Source organism: Echiichthys vipera, assembly GCF_963691815.1.
Source record: "Echiichthys vipera genome assembly, chromosome: 3".
NCBI lineage: Eukaryota > Metazoa > Chordata > Actinopteri > Perciformes > Trachinidae > Echiichthys > Echiichthys vipera.
The window spans coordinates 4,588,399-4,609,106 of NC_139828.1; the positions used below are offsets into that span (position 1 = coordinate 4,588,399).

The 20,708-nt window shown below is 42.7% G+C and overlaps 1 protein-coding gene across 2 annotated transcripts in view; it reads right to left on the reverse strand.

Moving 5' to 3' along the window:
* Positions 1 to 20,708, reverse strand: part of nos1apa (nitric oxide synthase 1 (neuronal) adaptor protein a) — a gene marked incomplete at its 3' end in the record, with an annotated part of 164,172 nt that overhangs the window by 27,727 nt on the left and 115,737 nt on the right. For both annotated transcript variants that reach the window (XM_083940332.1, XM_083940331.1), the window contains exon 6: positions 9,208 to 9,349. In XM_083940332.1, coding sequence (XP_083796458.1) covers positions 9,208 to 9,349 — 142 coding nt within the window. The remainder of the gene's footprint in view (positions 1 to 9,207; positions 9,350 to 20,708) is intronic.

Here is a 20,708-nt window from a genome sequence, read left to right on the forward strand (position 1 = left end):
AGTACAACTCTTAAAGGAATATTGTGAAGTGGGTTGTATGAGGCACTTATCAAGTCAGTGTGTGACCTACAGTAGATGATGGTTAGCAGGCAGGAGTACTGACACACAAGCTAAGCACCTAGAAGAATCAATATCAGTTTAAGTGTATGCTATATTTGAATATTTTCACTGCTTTACCTTGCCGTCAAACTTTCCAATGGGAAACTGAAGTTGTTACATCTGCCAGTAACTACGCTCTTCTCAAAACCGCCGAACTCCATTGACAATAACATTCATTTTACCTAACAGAACACAGGAGTCGCTGGTCTACAGCTGCCTCGATCGGTTAGATGATCAATGCAGCGGAACACCAGCATCATTAGCTAGCTAGCAGATGCTAATCAGTTACTACTAGAGTCTATACAATAAGATGAAAGTAATTATAATATCAGAGGGTGCGTTAACATGTCTGAATGTGTGGGAGGTTAAAGTATCAATCGGTATCTGACGTCGTTATTTAAACTCACAAATACCACAGTTTCCTAGCTTCTTAGCTTAAACTGGCCTCGTTAGTCACTAAAAGCTTTCTTCCCCGAGACTCGGGCCCCTCGTTATCGTTTCCGAGAATGGCGGTGGTGACTCTTTAGTTAACGTTACTAACTTAACGTTACCTCAGGCCCTGTGGGTTGTACTGGGTGGCTGGGGGTGGCTGGGCTATGTGCTGGGGCTGTGTGCATCAGACTGCCCCTCTTTTGGCTTCAGTCAGCGCAACATCGTCTCTGATAATGCGTTTTTTAAGGTGTCAAAAATTTTGCTGCAGCCCTCCACAACAGTACATTACTTAGCTTCCTTGGATTAATTCACTGACTATGGATAGGTTCCTTGTACAACCAAATTTAAATATCAGAACTATCCCTTTAAGCTAATAATCGCTATAACACAATGCAAATATGAATATAATACAATGCCGTCAGTGCTCTAATTTCCCATTTTGTGTTTTGAGTTTTTAAACAGAGCTCTCATTACTGGTAATACATTTTTAATGGGACAAATTGGACCAGATTGGATAGAGATCGTGTTTTCACTGAAGCAGATATCATTAACAATGAAGAGCTACAAAATTGCCTGCGGATGAGGTAAAATCGATGCAGACTGCAACAAAACAGTTTAAGGAGCTTACTATTCAGATCAATGCATCAAAACACTCAAATAAGAGTCTCTCTGTAGGAGAACGCACATTTAGTCTACAATTAAAATATCCCAATAAAGTCAGCGTGGAAAGTCTAATTACTTGCAAGGGCCCCATGTTGGTTTCTCTAAACGGATGCTGGAAACCTTCTTGGACTCATAAGTGTCTCAGCCTTCAGCAGTCTGAATTGAGTTGAATATTCTACTATTTCATATTGATTTGCCTCGCCAGGCAATTCACCAGAAAACAAGTGTAACGCTGGTTGTCACAGTTGGAACAATTCTTCCCCCTGACTACAAAGCCTCAGGTTGTGCATCATGACTTCACTCCGCTCAAAGTAAAATGTATAACAGGGGGAAACGTCTGTGCCAGACAGTGTTCCAGTCATGATGCATTTCCTTGTTTAAGCATATCGTTGACAATGGCCCACTAGCTAGAATTGCATTTGCTTCCTGCCAACTTGACTGTACTATATGATTGCACTTGGAGCCATTGGGGACCGTGCTCACTTAAGTGGCAAAGCTATTTCCACCCAGAATAGATGGATGGCAGTTGCTAACATTCACTCAAGGCTGCCTCTCACACAGCGTCACACGGCAAGTTTCATTAGAAAAAGCAATTATCCTAGAAACATGGAAACTATTCAAAAGTAGGATCTAAGTGGGTACAATTACTCACTCTATTTGATAACTGCTATGAACTCATTTATGAGACGGCAAATCATAAATTTGAATACAGAGCAATTAACTTTTCTCCTGGAATAGTTGAGTAGTGTAAGGCTTGGCTGCAAACTACAGAACAAAAGACTCACAAAGGCTTGTGTGTGTGAAAACATAGAGAACAGTACGACGTTGGGAAATATGCTAATCTGCTTTCTCTGCCAGAGTTAGAAGAGTAGCTAAATGACACTCTCACGTCTGGGCGTTAAAAACAGAGCTGCAGTCAGGACTTGGTTAGCCTAGCTTAGCATTCAGACTAAAGTAAGCCAGGCTAGCTGTTCTCCTGCACTTCCTAAGACAGAAAACATGTCTAACAACCCAGCTAAAGCTAGCAAAGAATTTGTGAAACCTGTCCATGTAATCCATCCAAATTTGCTCTGGTATCGCTCACACTATGAGCCTCATACATCCACACCTAAAAAATATCAGAACTTTTCGCCCTTTAAGCTTTCCATATATTTATATTGTTACCATATACCACATTGTCTGCTGTTATCCATTTCCTCGGATTATTAATAATCTTTTTACCGTATTTTCCGCACTATAAGGCGCACCACATTATAAGGCGCACCTTCAATGAATGTCTTATTTTGAAACTTTTTTCATATATAAGGCGCACCGCATTATAAGGTGCATAGAACAGACGCTACAGTCGAGGCTGGGGTTACGTTCTGCATCCATTAGATGGAGCTGCGCTAAAGGGAACGTCAACAAAACAGTCAGGGGAGGTCGTCTTGTTGCTTCCTCCACTTCGGCACCATTGATTGGTTCATGTTAAACTCTCTGGCTGCTGCTCTATTCCCGTGTTCTCCTGCGTGACTAATGGCCTTGAGTGTAAACTCTGCGTCGTGAGCGTGTCTCTTAACAGGAGCCATTTTGGGCTCTTTACACAAACACACACATGGAAATGAAACGGCACGCTTCACGCAGTCGTATATCTCAACATGCACCGCGCGTTACTTCTTCTACGGGGGAAAATAGAGTCGGCAGCTGCTCACCGTAGTTGAGACCTGTTGTGGCTCAATATTGGTCCATATATAAGGAGCACCGGATTATAAGGCGCACTGTCGACTTTTGAGACATTTGAAGGTTTTTAGGTGCAACTTATAGTGCGGAAAATACGGTAACTTGACTGTATCTCCTCATAATAAGGGAAATAGAAAATAAGGTCATATTTTTAAACCACCTCATGTCCGTTTGATTTGCTTCACCAAACATTTGAACAAACTTCTTTGCAGATTAAATCACTTACTCAGGCTGTAATTGAGTATTCAGTATGTGCATTTCTGCCCGTATTATCTCCTTTTCCTCTGTCCTTCATCTCTATCACTACTCATGCTGGAGTACGCATTTCACCCTCTCCTTCACTATTTCTTCCACATCCACCTTCATCCACACCCACCTCTTCCACGTACACTCCCCTTCTTTCTTCCGTGTACCCTGCTATCGGTGCTGACCTCCCCTCCACCTAAACCGCATACTTGATAACCTGCTGCCTACACCACCCTCACCTCTTTTTCCATTATCATTGCTTTTTACGAGCTAACAGTGGTTTCCTGCCCTTCCTCCCCCTGCCCTTTTATTGCTGACAGCCTGCTGTTGAAACATGTAATGTCAAAGGACATAATAAAAATAGTATGATGAAGATAATGTATTATGGTAACCATGGGGGGGGGGGGGGGGGGGGGGACGACGACGACGACTAGATAAGCTTTTGATTCTCCCGCTTTCCCTTTCGGTTATGTGAAGTGTAAACAAAGATAACGTGTGATGATGATTTATCTAACTGACATGCCTGAAATAAACAAATAAATAAATAAATAAAAAATATTGATGGCAGTGGAAACATGCTCACCCTCTAATCTAACCATTCACATCACATTCACACACCCATGTGCAGCACAGCAACCAATTTGGGGTTCAGTGTCTTGCCGAACGACACTTTGACATGTGGACCAGAGGTTGGGGATCCCGGGATCGAACCTCCAATCTTTTGAATGGAGGACGACCCGCACTACCTCTGAGTTTAGAAGAACAGTCTTCTTTATGGATCAATCCTTACTCCTTAATTACTAAATTAGCAGTGAGACTACATTATGACCTATTATGGTCTTGAATGGGACTCAATGTGTTCTGGACTCTGCGCTTCGACGGCTTTTGGACTTGGTGTTGACTTGGAATTAACTGTGTTGTCAAATGTTTGAGTTTGCTACAAAGTAAAATCTCTGGTCTCTCCTTCTTCATTTGTCCTTGAATGTACCGTAGCGAGTGATGGAGAGCGAGCTGTACCCAGCATGCACTTTGCTGGCGTTAACAGTTAACAGGGCCTCCTCTCAATAGACGACAAAGCGTGTACATTATGTAGAAACCACCAATTAACATGTTCCGTAGATCTCCAGAGCTCATACCTGACTCTTCACTTCTTATGGTCCTTAGCAACACACTGGCCAAGTGAGGGCGCACTCACACTGTCCTTCAGCACCGGGCCAAAACAGGTTTTTCGGGTCAAGCCTAGTGCGTTTGACCAGTGTGAGTGCAACCGCTCCGCGCATAACTGCGGCCAGCTGGCCGTCCACGGCCCGTCTGACAGAGGTGGGCTTTTGTAGAGCGCGTTTGCACATGTACGAGCACGAGCATGCGCACGTGTACGAGCACAAGGCCTACGGCGGTTCTGACGTCATTTAAGGTGCGCCGGTTCGACATAGAAAAAAGAAGGAGGGACCATGCACGGACATTTAACAACAACAACGGCGGCGAAAGGTTCACGTTGGTGTGATGTGGAGGTGGAGTGTTTACTGCAGATTTGGTCGATGAAAAGATTCAAGGACAAGTACCCTAAAGCCCAGGGCACGGTGCGGAAGGACAGTGTCAGTGCGCCCTGAATGTCCGTCCAAGGACATACAGACAGAGACCACTAGGTTCACTCTGGCGGCATATCTCCTTTGTGAGGAAAACTAAAAATCCAACCAAATGAGTCTAAAGATCTTAGTCATAAAAAACGTTTTCATTTCCGAACACGTCGCTCCATCATATGCACCGTAGACTTTAATTCAGTGTTCAGCACTTAGTGATCACTGAGCTGCTGAATGGAACATCATGCCAGCGGCACCGTTATGTCTGATGTTAATGTGTAACGGTGATATTACTGTTTCACCGTTTGGCATTATTTTCCGGTGAGTGGGCTTAATTAGTTCCAGTGATGTCAGACTTTTTTTTTTCACAGTTATTTGTTTGCTAATTAGATTAAATTGTTAATTTGACATTGCAGAATGTTGTACAACTGTTCTGAAACGCTGCACATGAACGTTCGGAGAACAACATCACTTCTTCTGTACTTCCTGCTCGTTCCCCTTTTCTTCTGACTCCCCGCTGCTCAACCCAGTTCTCCTCTGTTCCTCTTGGCTTCACTTCATCTTTTTCTGTTGCTCCTATCGTCCTCCATGATCCCAAGTCCCTTTTTCCTCTAACATCCATCGCTCCTCCCTCCTCCCCTCCACGATGCTTTCTTCCAGTTTTCTGTTCCTCTAATCCGCTATCTCCCATTCTTCTATCCCTTCTCCTTTCATTGCCATGATAATTAGTTCTCCAGATAAGCTCATTGGCTGTGCGTGACGGCTCTTGTGTTGCTTGAACACCATGACAGTGAGTGTGTGAGCGTGTGTGTATAGGCCCGAGTTGGTATGCGTGTGGGGTCCTTCCATTATGTGTGAATGTACAGTTATAGTTTGTGGGTGATCTCCGGGCTCATCAGCATGTGAAAGAACGCTCGTCTCTGGAGGGCTGGAAGGGGGGGATGTGGAGATAACAGTACCCCAGCCTGGTGCTCTCACATCAGGGTGGGGAGGGTGACCAGCACTGGCTGCTGTAATGACTGGAACGTGGGTGTGAAAGAGATCCGATCATGGACTTCCAACTGCTGAATCCCCATGTCTGCCCTCTCAGACTCCCCTCAGAGCCACGTGTCCCTGGGCCGCAGCTCAGCCCATCTTGTCCAGGCACGAGGCAGCGGATAAAAGCAGCTCAGCCCACCAGTGTTGCTGTGCGGTGCCTTCTTTCTTTGGGTTGACTCATCCGTGACATTCACTCCAGCATCGCCCTCTCCCGCTCGCCAACTTGGGCACAATGCAAGCAGGAGCGAGCTGTCTGTGTCTGTATATGTGTGTGTGCCTGTGGGTAGTGTGTGTGTACGGAGCAATCTGCTATGTGAGGACATATGACTGTGTGAAAAGTGTGGAGCTGTTTGCACTGAGGAATGTGCTGTCAAGACTTCAGCTTTTCCATTATTTTTGAACTTTATAGTCAATTTCCAGCATGGCCTTGATGACACACTTCCATATTTCTTTGGTCATATATTCCATGACCTAAAAAATATGTTCCTTCTTTTTTGTTTATGTTGTCTTTCTAAAAAAGGGGGGCCGGGCTGAAACCTTCCTCAGAAGGTGGTGAATCTACCCTGGCTTCACCTTCTATCTGTGCTAAATTACCAACGTATTACAAATGTGGTTTTATTTCTGGAGCTACGGATGTAAGTTCCATCTGTAATGCTGTGAACGGTCTCTAGAGTCTCCTGTCAAACACTTTAACCCAGGGGTGTCAAACTCCAATTCACAGTGGGCCGAGTTTAAAAACTGGGACAAAGTTGAGGGCCAAACTCAATATTTACTAAAAAAAGATGTGTAATGTTGAACCTTTCCAGTGCAGGTCCTTGTTCTTGTTGTGGTGTTTCTTCTGTTTGATTCTTTGGTTACAGCCATTGTGACAAACAGCTCTTTACCTTCATAAACAGATCATCTGCCTCCCACCGCTGCTGAAAGCTCCTGTCCTCCATCTTTCTTTGGGTCGTTTTTGGGGAGGGGTGGATTCAGTGTGTCTGCAGAGACCGGTAGCATGGATGCTCATGTTTGTCAACAGAAAAGTAGACGTGTATGTGCTTTAAACTCCCGGGCCAGCTCTCACAGAACCTGGATATGATCTTGAGAGCCAAATATAATTACACAGTGGGCCAGATTTGGCCCACGGGCCTGAGTTTGACACCCCTGCTTTAATCTTTCGTTCTTCACTTGAGGCAAATGCACACGTTTTTAGCACGACGCACTCACCGCAAACACACAGTGAACCACGACTTGTAGCATCAACCCCACCCCCACGTCCGTATGTCCGGCTGTTTCTCTAGTGCTCGTTCTAACAAAGCAAGCATGTTCTGTTGTGTTTACATCTGTTGCATCACGTGTTGTTTAGTGTATGAGAGTGCGCCGTACACAATAAAATGCATTATTTTTGGCCTTGTGCGCGTTCAATGGCTCTCCAGGAATACCAGAAAAACGTTGGATAGAGGTATAACAACAGATGAGAATGATCTATAGATGTTTTTCATTCGTTCTATTCATCACTGCCTTCATTAACCTTCAAGGACTTCTACAAGGTTTCAGATACGTTTTCCCTTTCACCAACTTAGTGCATGACAACTGCAGGTTTTCTCTCTAATGACGTTTTTTTTTGATTCCTCAAAGTTCAGATGTAGAAGTGAACAAGCAGCACATATCCCATGTCCTCCACAGAGCAGGGTCTGTCTGACGTTCCTGTCTGTTATAGTGAAGGTTTTCGTCTCCACCGTACTCTACGGGGGAATTGTTGGGTCTATGTAAATCATAAATAAGTCATAGAGTGTGGTCTTTACCTACTCTGTAAAGTGTCCTGAGATAACTGTTGTTATGATTTGGCACTATAAATAAAATTGAATTGAATTGAATCTCTGCATCTTGTGATAAAAGATAAGCAAACAGATGTTTCAGGATGTTCAATCTTTTTCCTGGATAAAAGAAAAAGAGTTTGCTGCCGTTGTGAACTTTTGTTCCGCTCTCAACAAAATGCTGACGAAAACGATGCAGTAAATCTTATTTTCCTATTTTTTCTTTTTTTTAAATGAATTGGATATTTAACTATGAATAACGGACTGAATGTGTGGGTCTGTGTGAGGTTAATTTATATATAACCCATGTTTACCTCTATGTTGATAGGTTTGTGTTATTTACCTTAGTTATTTACAGTGTTTTTTTATTTACACATACTATTTTTTTGGATTGGTCGAGTATATATGACCTCACAAGTACTGTTACGTGCTGTGAGATCTTTTTTTTCATGTAAGAAGGGGTTGAGAAAAAAAACGGTTTTCTAACAAGTGTTGCACTTGGTGGATTTCTGTTATTTGTAAATGCCAAAACAGCCAAAAGAAGCAGAAAACAGCTGTCAGTGCCACAGTGTTTCCGCCAGTAACAACTTTGCCACCACAGCAAATATCACTAAAGAAAAGAAAATATATCCTGAAGTCAATCAACACGGTCCGCCAATTAGGTCATTATTCGTCTCCTTTCATGGCTGTCTTTATCACCGAACTTTCTAAACTCACTAGAATCAGGAATGATTCCCGGATGTGATGATGATAATGCCCAAATACATCGCAGGGTGTTTAATTCATCAGATCAATTGATTATAATCATTTGTTGCAGGTACTATTGTAGAGCTCGACTGATCTGTGGCGCTATAACAGACAGTAAAAAGATCCCATATCCATTCGAACAAATTTAGACCATCGAAGCTGCAATCCATAACTGTACATACATTCAGACAGTGTTGCTCTTGGTGGATTTCTGTTATTTGTAAATGCCAAAACAGCCAAAAGAGGCAGAAAACAGCCGCCAGTGCCACAGTGTTTCCTCCAGTAACAACCACCACAGCAAAGATCACTAAAGAAAAGAAAATATCCTGTAGTCAATCAACACCGTCAGCCAATTAGGTCATAATAAGTCTCCTCCTTTTAATATACTGTAGCTTCATATTACCATCTGGTGTGTATTAACACTGTTGCAGGCAGTCGGTGTTACAGTAGCAGCGCAGCTCTGCAGGGCTCCATGTGTGCCTTGACACTGTCATGTATTGCGACAACAACGCTAGTGCGCCTGTCTCCTTACAGCAGGAGGGTGTCAGGTGTTGTTCAAACAGGTGAATATCGTTTCTTGTTAAATTCCATCAGTGTGATGTTTTCAGCTCATTAAGAGAATCGTGGGGGCAGGTGAAACAGTGCAGACATCTTCCAATTACAGCCAGTTTATGAGGTTTTATTTCAGCAATCTTCTCAAATACACAGCTTGTAAAAAGTTAGCTCGAGCCAGCTGAAGGCACGGTACACGTGCACCTGTCTGTGCACATGATCCACGATGACTCCTTGAAGGCAGAGGAGTGGCCCTAAAACATTTACACACACAGAGCAGGCAGGGGTGCCGCCTGTGTAGCAGGTGCGTGTTGCTGTGTGTCTTTGTGTACCTGTGATGGAGGAGTTGTTGCCGTTGTTCTCGCCGTTGCAGTCCTCCTGTCCGTCTGCGTTCTGCTGCGTGTGCTGCAGACTCAGTTTATGGCAAACCTCGAACGCCTGGCCGACTGTGCGAACAATACGCATGGCCTGACTCTGTGTGGGTGGAGGGGAGAAAGACAAACAATGAAATACAGTTGCAATTCTCAGTGCACAGCTTGAACCACCTTTGTGTTGCCATTTGGTTCAAAAGTATAAACCTTTTATTCAGTACTGTGACGTCTTGACAGAGTTTCAGTAGGTAGAGCTCTTTCCTTTGTTAACCTGCGACTCAGTTTGTCCAAACACACCAGAAAGGTAAACCCTTTATTTTCTCATGTGCCAGGGGATTTGGACAAGAAATACTGAACTCCAGATGTCTTCCGGTTACGTTTCAGGTCGAGCTGTCTGTTTACTTTTACTGGAAATTTCTAACTGGATTCTTTCCTGGTCCTCAGGCGCAAACAGCTGATGTGTCTGCTTATCTCTTCCCGACCTGCTCTGAAGAGGCAGGTAAAGCAAGAACTAAGGTGAGTTCGGTCTACCATCAGCCCCCCTGCTGTCTAGTGTAGAGGTGCAGAGGCAGATGTCATTTTAAAGCACTGAGGCCTCCAAACACTGCTCATCCTCAGCTGAACGAGCAGAGCAGATGGAGTCAGGCCTAAAAGCCACAACAGGATCAAAACTTTGCCAAAGAGCATTCAATCCTTCCTGGCCTCAAGTCTAAGCCTCAATTCAAACCTGGCCTCAAGTCTAAGCGTTAAGTGCAGATCAGTATTGCACAACATTATGTGACCCTGGGCTTAGTATCAGATGAGAAGTATCAGTTACTGGGCACACCTGGGTGTTTTATTATATTAAAAACTTAACCTGGTTTTGGCAGAGTCTGGGGAACCGGGCATCAGTCCACAGATGTTTTTGGTCAGGGGCTAAGAAAACCCCACATGTATTCACCCCCTACAGTGGAGAGGTTTGGCTGCAGTCACAGTGTAATTTATAGTGTTTTTTTTTATTTTATCAAAACGTGCTGCTTCAGCTTCATTTAGTGCTGATGTTGTTTCCATAGAGATGAGCAGAATCAGCAGAAAGAACCGATGTCCAGAGCTGAAAAATGTGCTCCCTACCTACTGACCCTCACAGAGCAACAGCTGCTACCAGAGATGACTGAGCTGCCTTTGCGGCCTCCACTTTGTTGTGTTTAAACGCCGCACTAAGTCTCTGACGGACGGCATGCGATCAATTAAAAAATGTTAAATCCTTTCATCACAGGGTGTTTAATTCATCAGATTGATTGATTATAATCATTTGTTGCAGGCAGGGCAAATAGCACTATTGTAGAGCTCGACTGATCTGTGGAGCTATAACAGACAGTAAAAAGATCCCGTATCCATTCAAACTAATTTAGACCATCAAAGCTGAAATCCATAACTGTACATACATTCAGACTACAGCCGACTAACCACAGCTTGTCAGTGCTATCTTTGTCTTCAGCCTCTTATCCAGGGTCGGATCACGGGGGCAGCAGCTCCAGCAGGGGACCCCAAACTTCCCTTTCCCGGGCCACATTAACCAGCTCTAACTGGGGGACCCTGAGGCGTTCCCAGGCCAGTGTGGAGATCTAATCTCTCCACCTGGTCCTGGGTCTTCCCCGAGGCCTCCTCCCAGCTGGACGTGCCTGGAACACCTCCCTAGGGAAGCACCCAGGGGCATCCTTACTAGATGATCCTGAACCACCTCAAATGGCTCCTTTCAACGCAAAGGAGCAGCGGCTCTACTCCGAGTTCCTCACGGATGGCTGAACTTCTCCCCCTTTTATCTAATTCAATTCAATTCAATTTTATTTCTAGTGCCAAATCATAACAAAGGTTATCTCAGGACACTTTACAGAGTAGGTAATGACCACACTCTATGACTTATTTATGATTTACAGACTCTATCTATGTCTTTATTTTAGGAGCCGATTGATATTTTTGAGGCCTATGTTTCATTTTGAATTCTGCTCCGATATGACTCGACAAAGGTACTCAGAGGGCTGCTTTCCTGAACAAATAACTTTAAAAAAAATAATATTCATCTTTATTATACATTATACATACAATGTTTTACGTTGTCAAACAATTCTAGCAATGAACACTGAGAAAATAAAGAATGAATAAAAAAACGAAAGAGTCGGATCGATGCATCCCTTCTGTCCTTTACTCTCCCCTCCTTTGTTTTCCTCCTCACACCCTCTGTTCAGTTTTGCTTTGCTGTGCTCTTCTTCTCCATCTCCTCCATCCATCAATCACCCCCTTCCCTCCCCCTCTGTGGCCCCTCTATTCATGTCTTTTTACCCCATGCTGGAACTCAGCTTGACAGTAAACACATGTTTTGCCTTTGAAGATGATTTCCAGAGGCAGTTAAACAGGGGGTGCTGGTGTTATTGTACACAGTGAACACACAAAGGGACTCAAGCTCCCCTGACTCATACAGTCACTGACCGGGAAACACACAAACACAATGCTGTGACCGAGTCTCCGTCTGCCTTTCTTTCCCTCAGATCACCTTTGTGTCCAGACTCTTTAACTCAGTCTTTAAATGTTTGACTGTCAAAGCCCACAGCTGACCTTTATTTTACTTTCCTCTCTCTCGTAAAGCCAATCGAAGAAATGTACCTTACAACAACCTGTTTGCCTGCATACATCCCGTCCACATTTTTCTTCTATTCTGGCACACATAGAAGACGTCCCCATTCTCAAACCCATCAACAAATCATGTGATTGGCTTGATTTTCTTTTTTTGTGCATACAACCAGATCTATTTGAACTGCTGAAGAAGGACATGTCGGCCATGATTCACGTCTTTAACGCTGAAAATATCACTGAGAATGACCAAACTAGTACACCGCACAGAGCTGTGGATGGATTACTGAACGGACCTACCGAACACAAGTGTCCCTCACATGCAAACTGTCACTCAAAGAGACACATACTGAACACAAAGAGACACAAAACAACTACAAAGAGACAACATGACCACAAAACAACCCCAAATTAGAGATGCACTGATCCGATACCCAGAGTTAATTATCTGGATATCGAATGAATGAGGCCGATCCAGAATTCCGATTTATTCTTTTTTGTTATTTTTCATACACAGCAATAAAGTTTCAGCGATGTAGTCACTTCAATTCTGTGTTTTCAAAGTGGTTAGGGTTTCATATTACATTTTTAAATCTGTTTGCAGTGCACTTTACATTTATTTATTTATTTTTGCTGCTTATGTTGACTTTATTTGTTAATAAATCATATTAATTACTTTAAATCTGTGTTAATTTGTTACCTTTTTTACCTTGGCTCAATGTTTGTTGTTGTAAAGGCCTGATGCCTTCACTCACATGGCAAGGTGTACAGTTCATTCATTCAACAATATCGGATTGGTATCGGGTATTAGCCGATACCCGCAGCCCAGGTATCGTATCAGATTGAAAAAAAAAAGCTGGATCGGTGCATCTCTACCAGAAATACACACAAACTGACCAGACAGAGACACAAAACTATAAAAAAAGATGGTTAATGATTACAAAGGCATTAAAAATAACATAAAAATTGGGTAAAACCATCACTGAGTATGTGTTTTGCTCCTGTCTAGGAAAGCTGGGGGACCTTTTGCATGTCTGTGCCCACGAGCCCATTGTCTCAAAATCTGCCCATGCACAGAGTAAGCAGGAAAGCATTCATGGTTAGGGGGTAGTGCTAAAGAAAAGTCCTTCATCTCTGGGAAATTATGCAACAAAGAGTCTGTGGGCACTGCAAACATCACTTTGCAGGATATCAAGTACACAGTCAAGGGCTAGTGTGAGAATATATTTATATTACCAGGATCTTCTATCCATCCTAAAAATACCTTGAAGCCAGTGCAGGGACTTAAGGACAGCAGTGATGTGAGCTCAGCTCTTTGATGCAGTTACACTCTGCCAGCAGCGCTCTGTAAGCTCAAATTGTTTTACGGACTTTTTGGGGACAGTGGAGAGCAATGTGCCAGAGCGAGAGTAGTTAAGGCTTAATGTAAGAAAAGCAATGCTGTTTCACTGGGAGAAAGAAAAGCTTTGACTTTTGCAATACTATTGAGGGACCCTTTGGTCATGCTCTGTATGCGACTGAAAACTAGATCAGAGTATGATAAGAAAACACTTTCCACCTCATGAGGCCATGAGAGTAACTAACATCTTCTCTAAGTAGCGTAAGCAGAAGTAGCAAGACTATCAGTGTGTTAGCATGCAGTTTAAAAACCTGATTATATACAGGTCAAGGGCATACTCCGGTTTCTCAAACACCTTGTAAACACCATACCCCGGGTAAAATTGGAGTTCCCATACCTTAGTTAACAGACCTAGATGACTCCTTTAGTAACCGGGGTGTTCATGCAAGTAAACATGCAAAAAACAATGTGAAAAAGAAACAAAAACAATAGAGTGTTACCTACAAACCAAGGGAGGACTTCGCCACGGCAAGTAACTTGTGATTCTGACAAAAGGTGAACCGGGGAAAAGAGCTGTATTCCGACTAACTGTACGTTGGCGGAGCGCCACCTACTGTACCAGAGGTAGAGTTACTCCCTCATTTTCCCATTGAACAGCTTTCATGTATACGAGGGGAACTTTAATAATTCCCTGAACCGGGAAAAGACCGTTTTCGGGTTACTGACTGTTTGTTTAAATATCACCAAACCTCTAAGTCCGCCTTTAGATGGACGATTGCCTTGTGTGGACAAAATTAAGTCCTCTCATTTATCTGAATGGGACTACTACGTTAGCAAAGTGTTCATGAAATTAAATGTAATACTCCCAGAGGAACTTTCCCGATGGATTACTTTGCAATCTCAAGCTCTGTCTGGTGAACATCGTAGAGACAAATACAGTGACTTCTGCAGTGGAACTTATCCAGAGTTGTAATCTTCTACTAATGCAACAGTTTGGTGATTGATACTCGAAGCTACAGGCGATTGGGCTGCGGAGTGATTCTGAAGCTGTTTAAGGTAAAATAGTTACCCAACGATTCTTTAAAAGCCGTTTTTGGAATAGCCATATGGACCATTCTGGAAGATACTGAGTTAGGCCTTGTTCGGTCGTATGGAAGACATATTGGCGGCTGCTAATCCTTTATAAATGTGCCTGTCAGAGTCCTCAGTGTTATTCATACATTTGCTGATTGGACAGTCCCTTCCGACGCACTAAGTTTTTTCAGTTAACTCACTTTGGTCTAGACATTTCATGCCCAGCGCCAACTCTCCAAAGGGTCTCCATTTCTGGCATCTGACAAGACTGCTGAGAGATTTGTCACTCAAATGCAGAGCCTGTATATCCTGCTGTAAAGACATGAACTAGTTCTTAAGTTGGACATCTGTCACCATCTCTGTCGAGCTCTCTTTCTCGGTCTCTATCGCCCTCCCCATCACTTTCCCCTCTCTGTCAATTCAACTCCGTAAATGTACCCCCTCTGTATCTCCGTCTGCCTTATCGCTCTCTTCTCTATATATATCAAGCTGCCAGTGAGCTGGATCCCTGCTGCAGAATAGTCTATCTTAGTGGCTATAGGATAGGGCCTAGTCAAAAGAGCTATGGATTATGATCCCAGATTACCCACAGACGTCCAGTGGTGCCTTCACTGTCCTTTTGGAAGTCTTGGCACTAGGCAAAGATAAGGTACATCAGGGAATATAACGCAATCTAGGAGAAAAGCAGGGTAAACAATGAGAGGATGGCAAGAGATACTTCTAATGAAAGCCTTTCCTCACTCTTTCACCTGATGATGAGCTCATTCATTCTCTTCTTCTCAACTATCTTGAAACTTACAAATCCATGCACACAAGGTATTCACAGTGTCGAGGAGCTTACAGCAAGGACAACCTCTGATTTATTCTGCTTCCTCTCATTAACTGTCTTACCTGGACCTCCAGCTGGATGACCAGCTAATCATTGTGATTGCCTCAAGGAAATTAGCCGGGGAGGTATAAAACTGAGTGTGGGAGAGCACTGCAGACGGACATTATCAGACCAAAATAAGCACTAATCAATGAGCGGGTTTGAGAGCATGTTTGAGTGTGAGAGCATGAAGTAAGTGGAGTGTGATTAAATTAAGTCATGATGCCTCAGTGACTCTTCAGGATCATTAGCTCGCTTTCCAGGCTGTGCACAAAGCAAGGGTGCATCACATTCACACACTACAACACCATGCTAGATATAAGTATCAACTGAATCCTTTTTTTTACTACAGGCAGAAATGTGTCCGTAAAATTGAGCATCAAAAACTGTCAAGTATCAAATGTTGGTAGTTAATGGTCGGCCTTGTTCTTAGACTTGTTTGCTTTACTTTATTTAATTAAATACTTCTAAACTTTCTTTTCTCGCTAAGCAAGATGGCGTACTTACCTGTCACAGGTAAATATCTGGTTGTCATGGTTACCAGAGACCAGAAGTCTGCAGTTTAGTTCAATACACTATACTGTTAAACAACAGAATTACAAAGAATCAGTTAAATAATACTTATAAAAGTTTATAACTATCTTTCTCACCTTCTCTCCGTTTCTGTCCCTCGTTCTTATTTTTTTCTTTCTCCTTTCCTGGATTCCTTTAAATTACATTTCAACGTCAATATCATTTCATTCATTTCCTCCCCTGATAGTTGGACAGCATCTGACGCTCATCCAACCGTGATGAAGAGTCGTCTGAGGTGCATTGACCCATTCAGATAAACTAAGAGACATTTTGGCATGTAGTGGTAAAGAAATTGATGTGGAATAAATCAAGTGGCGCCTTCAATAAACTTCCTCCCACCGTTTAAAGCTGTGCAGCAGCGATGCTAAATGAGGTCTATTAGCCCTGCGATTGACTGGCGATCTGTCCAAAGTGTTCCTCGCTCAGAAATAGCATCGGTATAGACAATGATGGTAGTGGATAAATATCCCTGACGGGTTAAGTACAGATGATACCAATCCCTTAAAGTTATTGCTGGCAGCGAGTAAAAAGTCCATCACAAAATACTGTCTTAAGGAAAAGCTGTCCTACAGCTGGACTCTTTAGAACAGACGACCGACTCCATACGACTCCACAAACGACTAGAAAAATTATGTTTATTTAGCCAGTGAGACCGATTTTCTGTTATCATAGTATGTTTAATGCCCAACATTTTATTTTAAAGTATGCAAACCTTTCCTTATTGTTGTTCTGTTTTTTTTTTTGCTGTCTTAATGTGAAAAATGTTCCTAAATAAAAAGTTAAAAAGGAAATGACTGTGGATGGTTATTATCGTATATTGTTCTCATGGATAGAGTTTGGGTGTAGCTTCACAGACGAGTGAACTGGGACACAACTTAACCTGCGGTCTGCTCAGAGGCTGGATAAGGACACAGCCTACAAAGTGGTCCTGCAATGGCCCCCGAACGCCCAACTCAAGCTGCCCCCTCCTCCTCCTCCTAAGACGAGATCTTGATTGACAGAAACCAAAACTTTCAACCAACAAAGTGTAGATACCGAGTCAGGGAATTTTCCTAAAACCCCAGCTGGCGGCATGAGTTGTAAATACAGACACAGCAAGATACAGAAACACTGGTGGTCGAGACAGACAGGAGGCGTGTGAGATGGAGATGATACTTGGTGTAAAAACTAAACTGCATATAAGCAATAAAACAAGGTAGCCTATTGACTTGTTTACATCTCAGCACTGACCTTTCATGATCAATATATCACACTGCAGGTATGGACCACTTGGACAGAAGCAATCTGAAGCAAACACACCTACACCATGGCAGTAGTGATTAGTCAAACAGTGGGTTATCTCTGCCCCTGAAGTAAAGGCACTGCAGCCTCGACAGAGAGGTGAACAATACATGAAATTGAGAGAGTAAGAAAGAGAGAGCGAGACAAAAGGGATAATTTCACTGAGCTATGGATATGTAATTAAAAGCGCTGAAAGGATATTAAAGTGATATTCCAGCGTAAAATCAGCCCAGGGTCTTTTTTGGCAAATACACTCATCAAATGAGCCATTGAGACAGTTTTTCGTGTAACAACTATTAATGGAGAAATCCTGGAGAGTCGCTAACAGTTGAATGCGGCTAACACTGATTAGCTCTGATCAGCACGGTGAAGGCATTAAAACGGCTTTTTTAACCACTAATGCTGCTGAAAATAACAGCAAACCTCTGCAGCAGCATGAGAAGAGTCCCTACACACAAAACAAAGCACCAATGGGCTCCTTCCTTTGGGATTGACTTTGGAAATCTACTTGAATGGACTTTACTATGAGAGAAGCTGGTACAGGGGCCAGTAGGTAAGTCTTTAAAACACTCTTTTAATAAACTCTGGATTCACTAACTACGCTGTTGTTGCTTCACTGTATGCTACTGCAGAGGTTTGGTGCTATTTTGAGCAATATAAGTGGTTAAAAAAGATGTTTTAATGCCTTCACCTTGCTGGCCCGAGCTAATCAGTGCTAGCCGCATTCAACTGTGAGCGACTCTCCGTGATATCTCCGTTAAAAGTTGTCCAAAAAAAAAATTGGCTTAATGTCTTATTTGTCGAGTGTATTTGTCGAAAAAGACCCTGAATTTCACTTTAAACCCAATTATCTTGGTAACCAAGCAGTGGCGTGCGTCAATATCATTGCTGTGTCTTGAAAAAGCCACATATCAATTTCTATCAGCACTTCTCAATGTCAATGCAACAATCTTTTACTTAGGACATGATTAACATGATTTAGATGACAAAACACGACTGTGAAAACTGTCTGTATTTATGCTGCAGCTCACACGGCAATATCTAATGTAATAACCAAGGAGATAAGCAGGATTTTTTTAAAAATATCATTCATTATGCATTTGATGATCAGTTGGGCTTTTCAATCATCCTCGAAAGGCAGAAGATTCAACTTGTCATCTGTGTCTGAGGCTGAAGTAGAAGAAGCCATTAGCCGACACTGGCTGAGAGCATATGGTTGCAGAGAGAACTCAATTAACACTTGACACAATAACCACAACTCTCTCCATCTCACCAACCAGCTGTGGTCAACAGACGAGTCTCTATCCATCATAACTATCAGATGAATAAATAAATAAGGGCCAAATCAGTGTTTCAAACCATGGAGGTCCATCATTTGTTGATTTCATGATTGAAGTCGTGTGGGTGTTAAGTGCATTTGCATAACTCCCCTTACTGGAAAAACCATGTGGTCTCAGTATAATCGGTATAATTACAACAATAACAACATAAAAAACACAGCTGCAAGGCTTCCATTAAGCAGCAGTGATGGGATGTGTTTATGCTGCAGTTCATCAGCAGGTTTTAAAGGCTCAGGTAACAATGTTTTATGCACATCTTCATTACCTTTATGTGTGTCTCTCTTAATGCTTAGCTTGTTAATGTGGTACTGCCTCATTGTGCTTGTGTTCGCAGACATTTTTGTTCATCGGCTCAATCGCGTTCTCACCCCAACTTTGCATATACTGCCTTTTGTGTCACTTGTAAATGCACTGGGTAGCCACTGGGTATGTGGTAACTAAGGTTTAGGCAATAAAATCACTTGGGCTACTCTCACACTGCAGGTCTTTATGCACAATTCGGATTTATTGCTCCAATCTGATTTTTTGTTTGGCTCACATTACATCCTTTATTGTCGCCTGTCTACGGATTGCTGTGTGAACAGCTCAAGCTCCTGAAGTGACCCGTATTGATCATTGATGACATCACGCCACAACAATGTTTACGTAACTGCTATTGTAGGACTTTATGGCTAAATGCTAAAAACAGTGTGTGGGGTAGCCGTCAAATTTGTGTGCAGGTGATATCACGAAGGAGGAAGAGGAGAAAAAAAGACACAAACTTTTTCCAATCAACTTCATTTGTCAATCATTTACAAAACAGTGAAGCACGGGTCAGAATGATGTCAAAGTCGCATTAAATGCGACCTGGCTATTAAGATTGCAGTCACTTTCAAAAAATCCAATACGTATCCAATTCAGTAGCCCATTTAAAAGATAAAAAAGAAAAGAAAAGACCGAGATATGGGTTACGCATGAGCCAAAAATGCAGATTCAGGTCACTTTGAACTGCAGTGTGAACGTAGCCTTGGTTATGGTTAGGAAAAGACCGTGAGTGGGGTTACAGAACTCCAATGATGCATGGGACATGAATGGGACATGTACCGTGGTCTCTTGGGTGAAAGTCTGGTGTTTGTTCTGCAGATCCACAACCCAACCTGCGTGTGTGTCTAATATCAACACAACGCCAAGGGCTGCTGTGCAACGCGGCAGTGTTTAACGCCCTGGAAATGAGAAAGGGCTGATGATGAATCGTTTGACTGACCAGTCTATCAATAAACCTGAGTCTTATGTGAATGGCTGTACAACATTTCATGGCAATCCATCCTTTTGTTCAGAGGTCACAGGTACTTTTTGACCATTGTTTGTTTTTTAATTAAAATGTGTCTAAAAATATACAATAACATGAGTCCAACATATTATTAGCAGAGATAAATTGGACTATTCATGAATTTCACGTATACATCATTGATGATAGGCTGGCCTATTGGTACGTAGCCACTAAGGTAACTATCCACAGATACAGTTAAGTTTAAATATTCACTGTCTTCCACATGTACGTTTTCAAAGAATGATGGGTAAATATATAATTATGTCAATTACTATTATTTCAACAGCTTAATATGCACCATAAAAAGCATTTGTACATGCTTTAGCCCACCCTACACGTTATTGTAGGCACAGATATTTCCTGCTATAGTCGTGGAGACATTTCGCTCCAAAGCAAAAATAATGGCGCCGGGGGAAAAGTCACAGGATTAACAATGTCAGTAGGTTTCATCCTATGGGCATCATGAATGTCTGGACCAGTTTTCATTCAATAGCCGTCGAGAAGTTCCACTAAAACCACAAAGTGTTGACGTCACGGTGGAGCGAGAGGAAAAGTCGATGGATTACAGAACAATGCCATCTCTGAGCCTCTGACCCTTTCCTGACCCTTCCTTCTGGCTGTTTTTTCTCACCTAAAACTGCCTCTTCCAATCAAGACACAACAGACTGAAATGTGATTACTTTAGAGGGTTATACACAAACACAATCACAAACACACTGAGCGCTCAGCCGGGGCCGCCTTCAGTATTCTAATAAACACTCCCTGGGCTCTGCTTCATCACTCTCACTTCAGCTCTACATAATAGAGGCCAGGTCATTCATTAGCCTCCTTCAAACTGTCAATCGGAGAAATAAAGGGGAAGAGTGAAAGAGGATGAGTCCGAATGAGAGACACACACAAACACACACACACACACACGCCCTGTCTGAGTGTTAGAACTGATAGGCCACTAAAGCCTTTTTATGCCACTGCGATCTAAAGTGCAGCCATTCTTTCACTGCTGGTAGTTAAGAGGGAAATAAAGTCTACTTAATCTTCTACTTCATCTTAGAGTCGCAACCTTCTACGCGT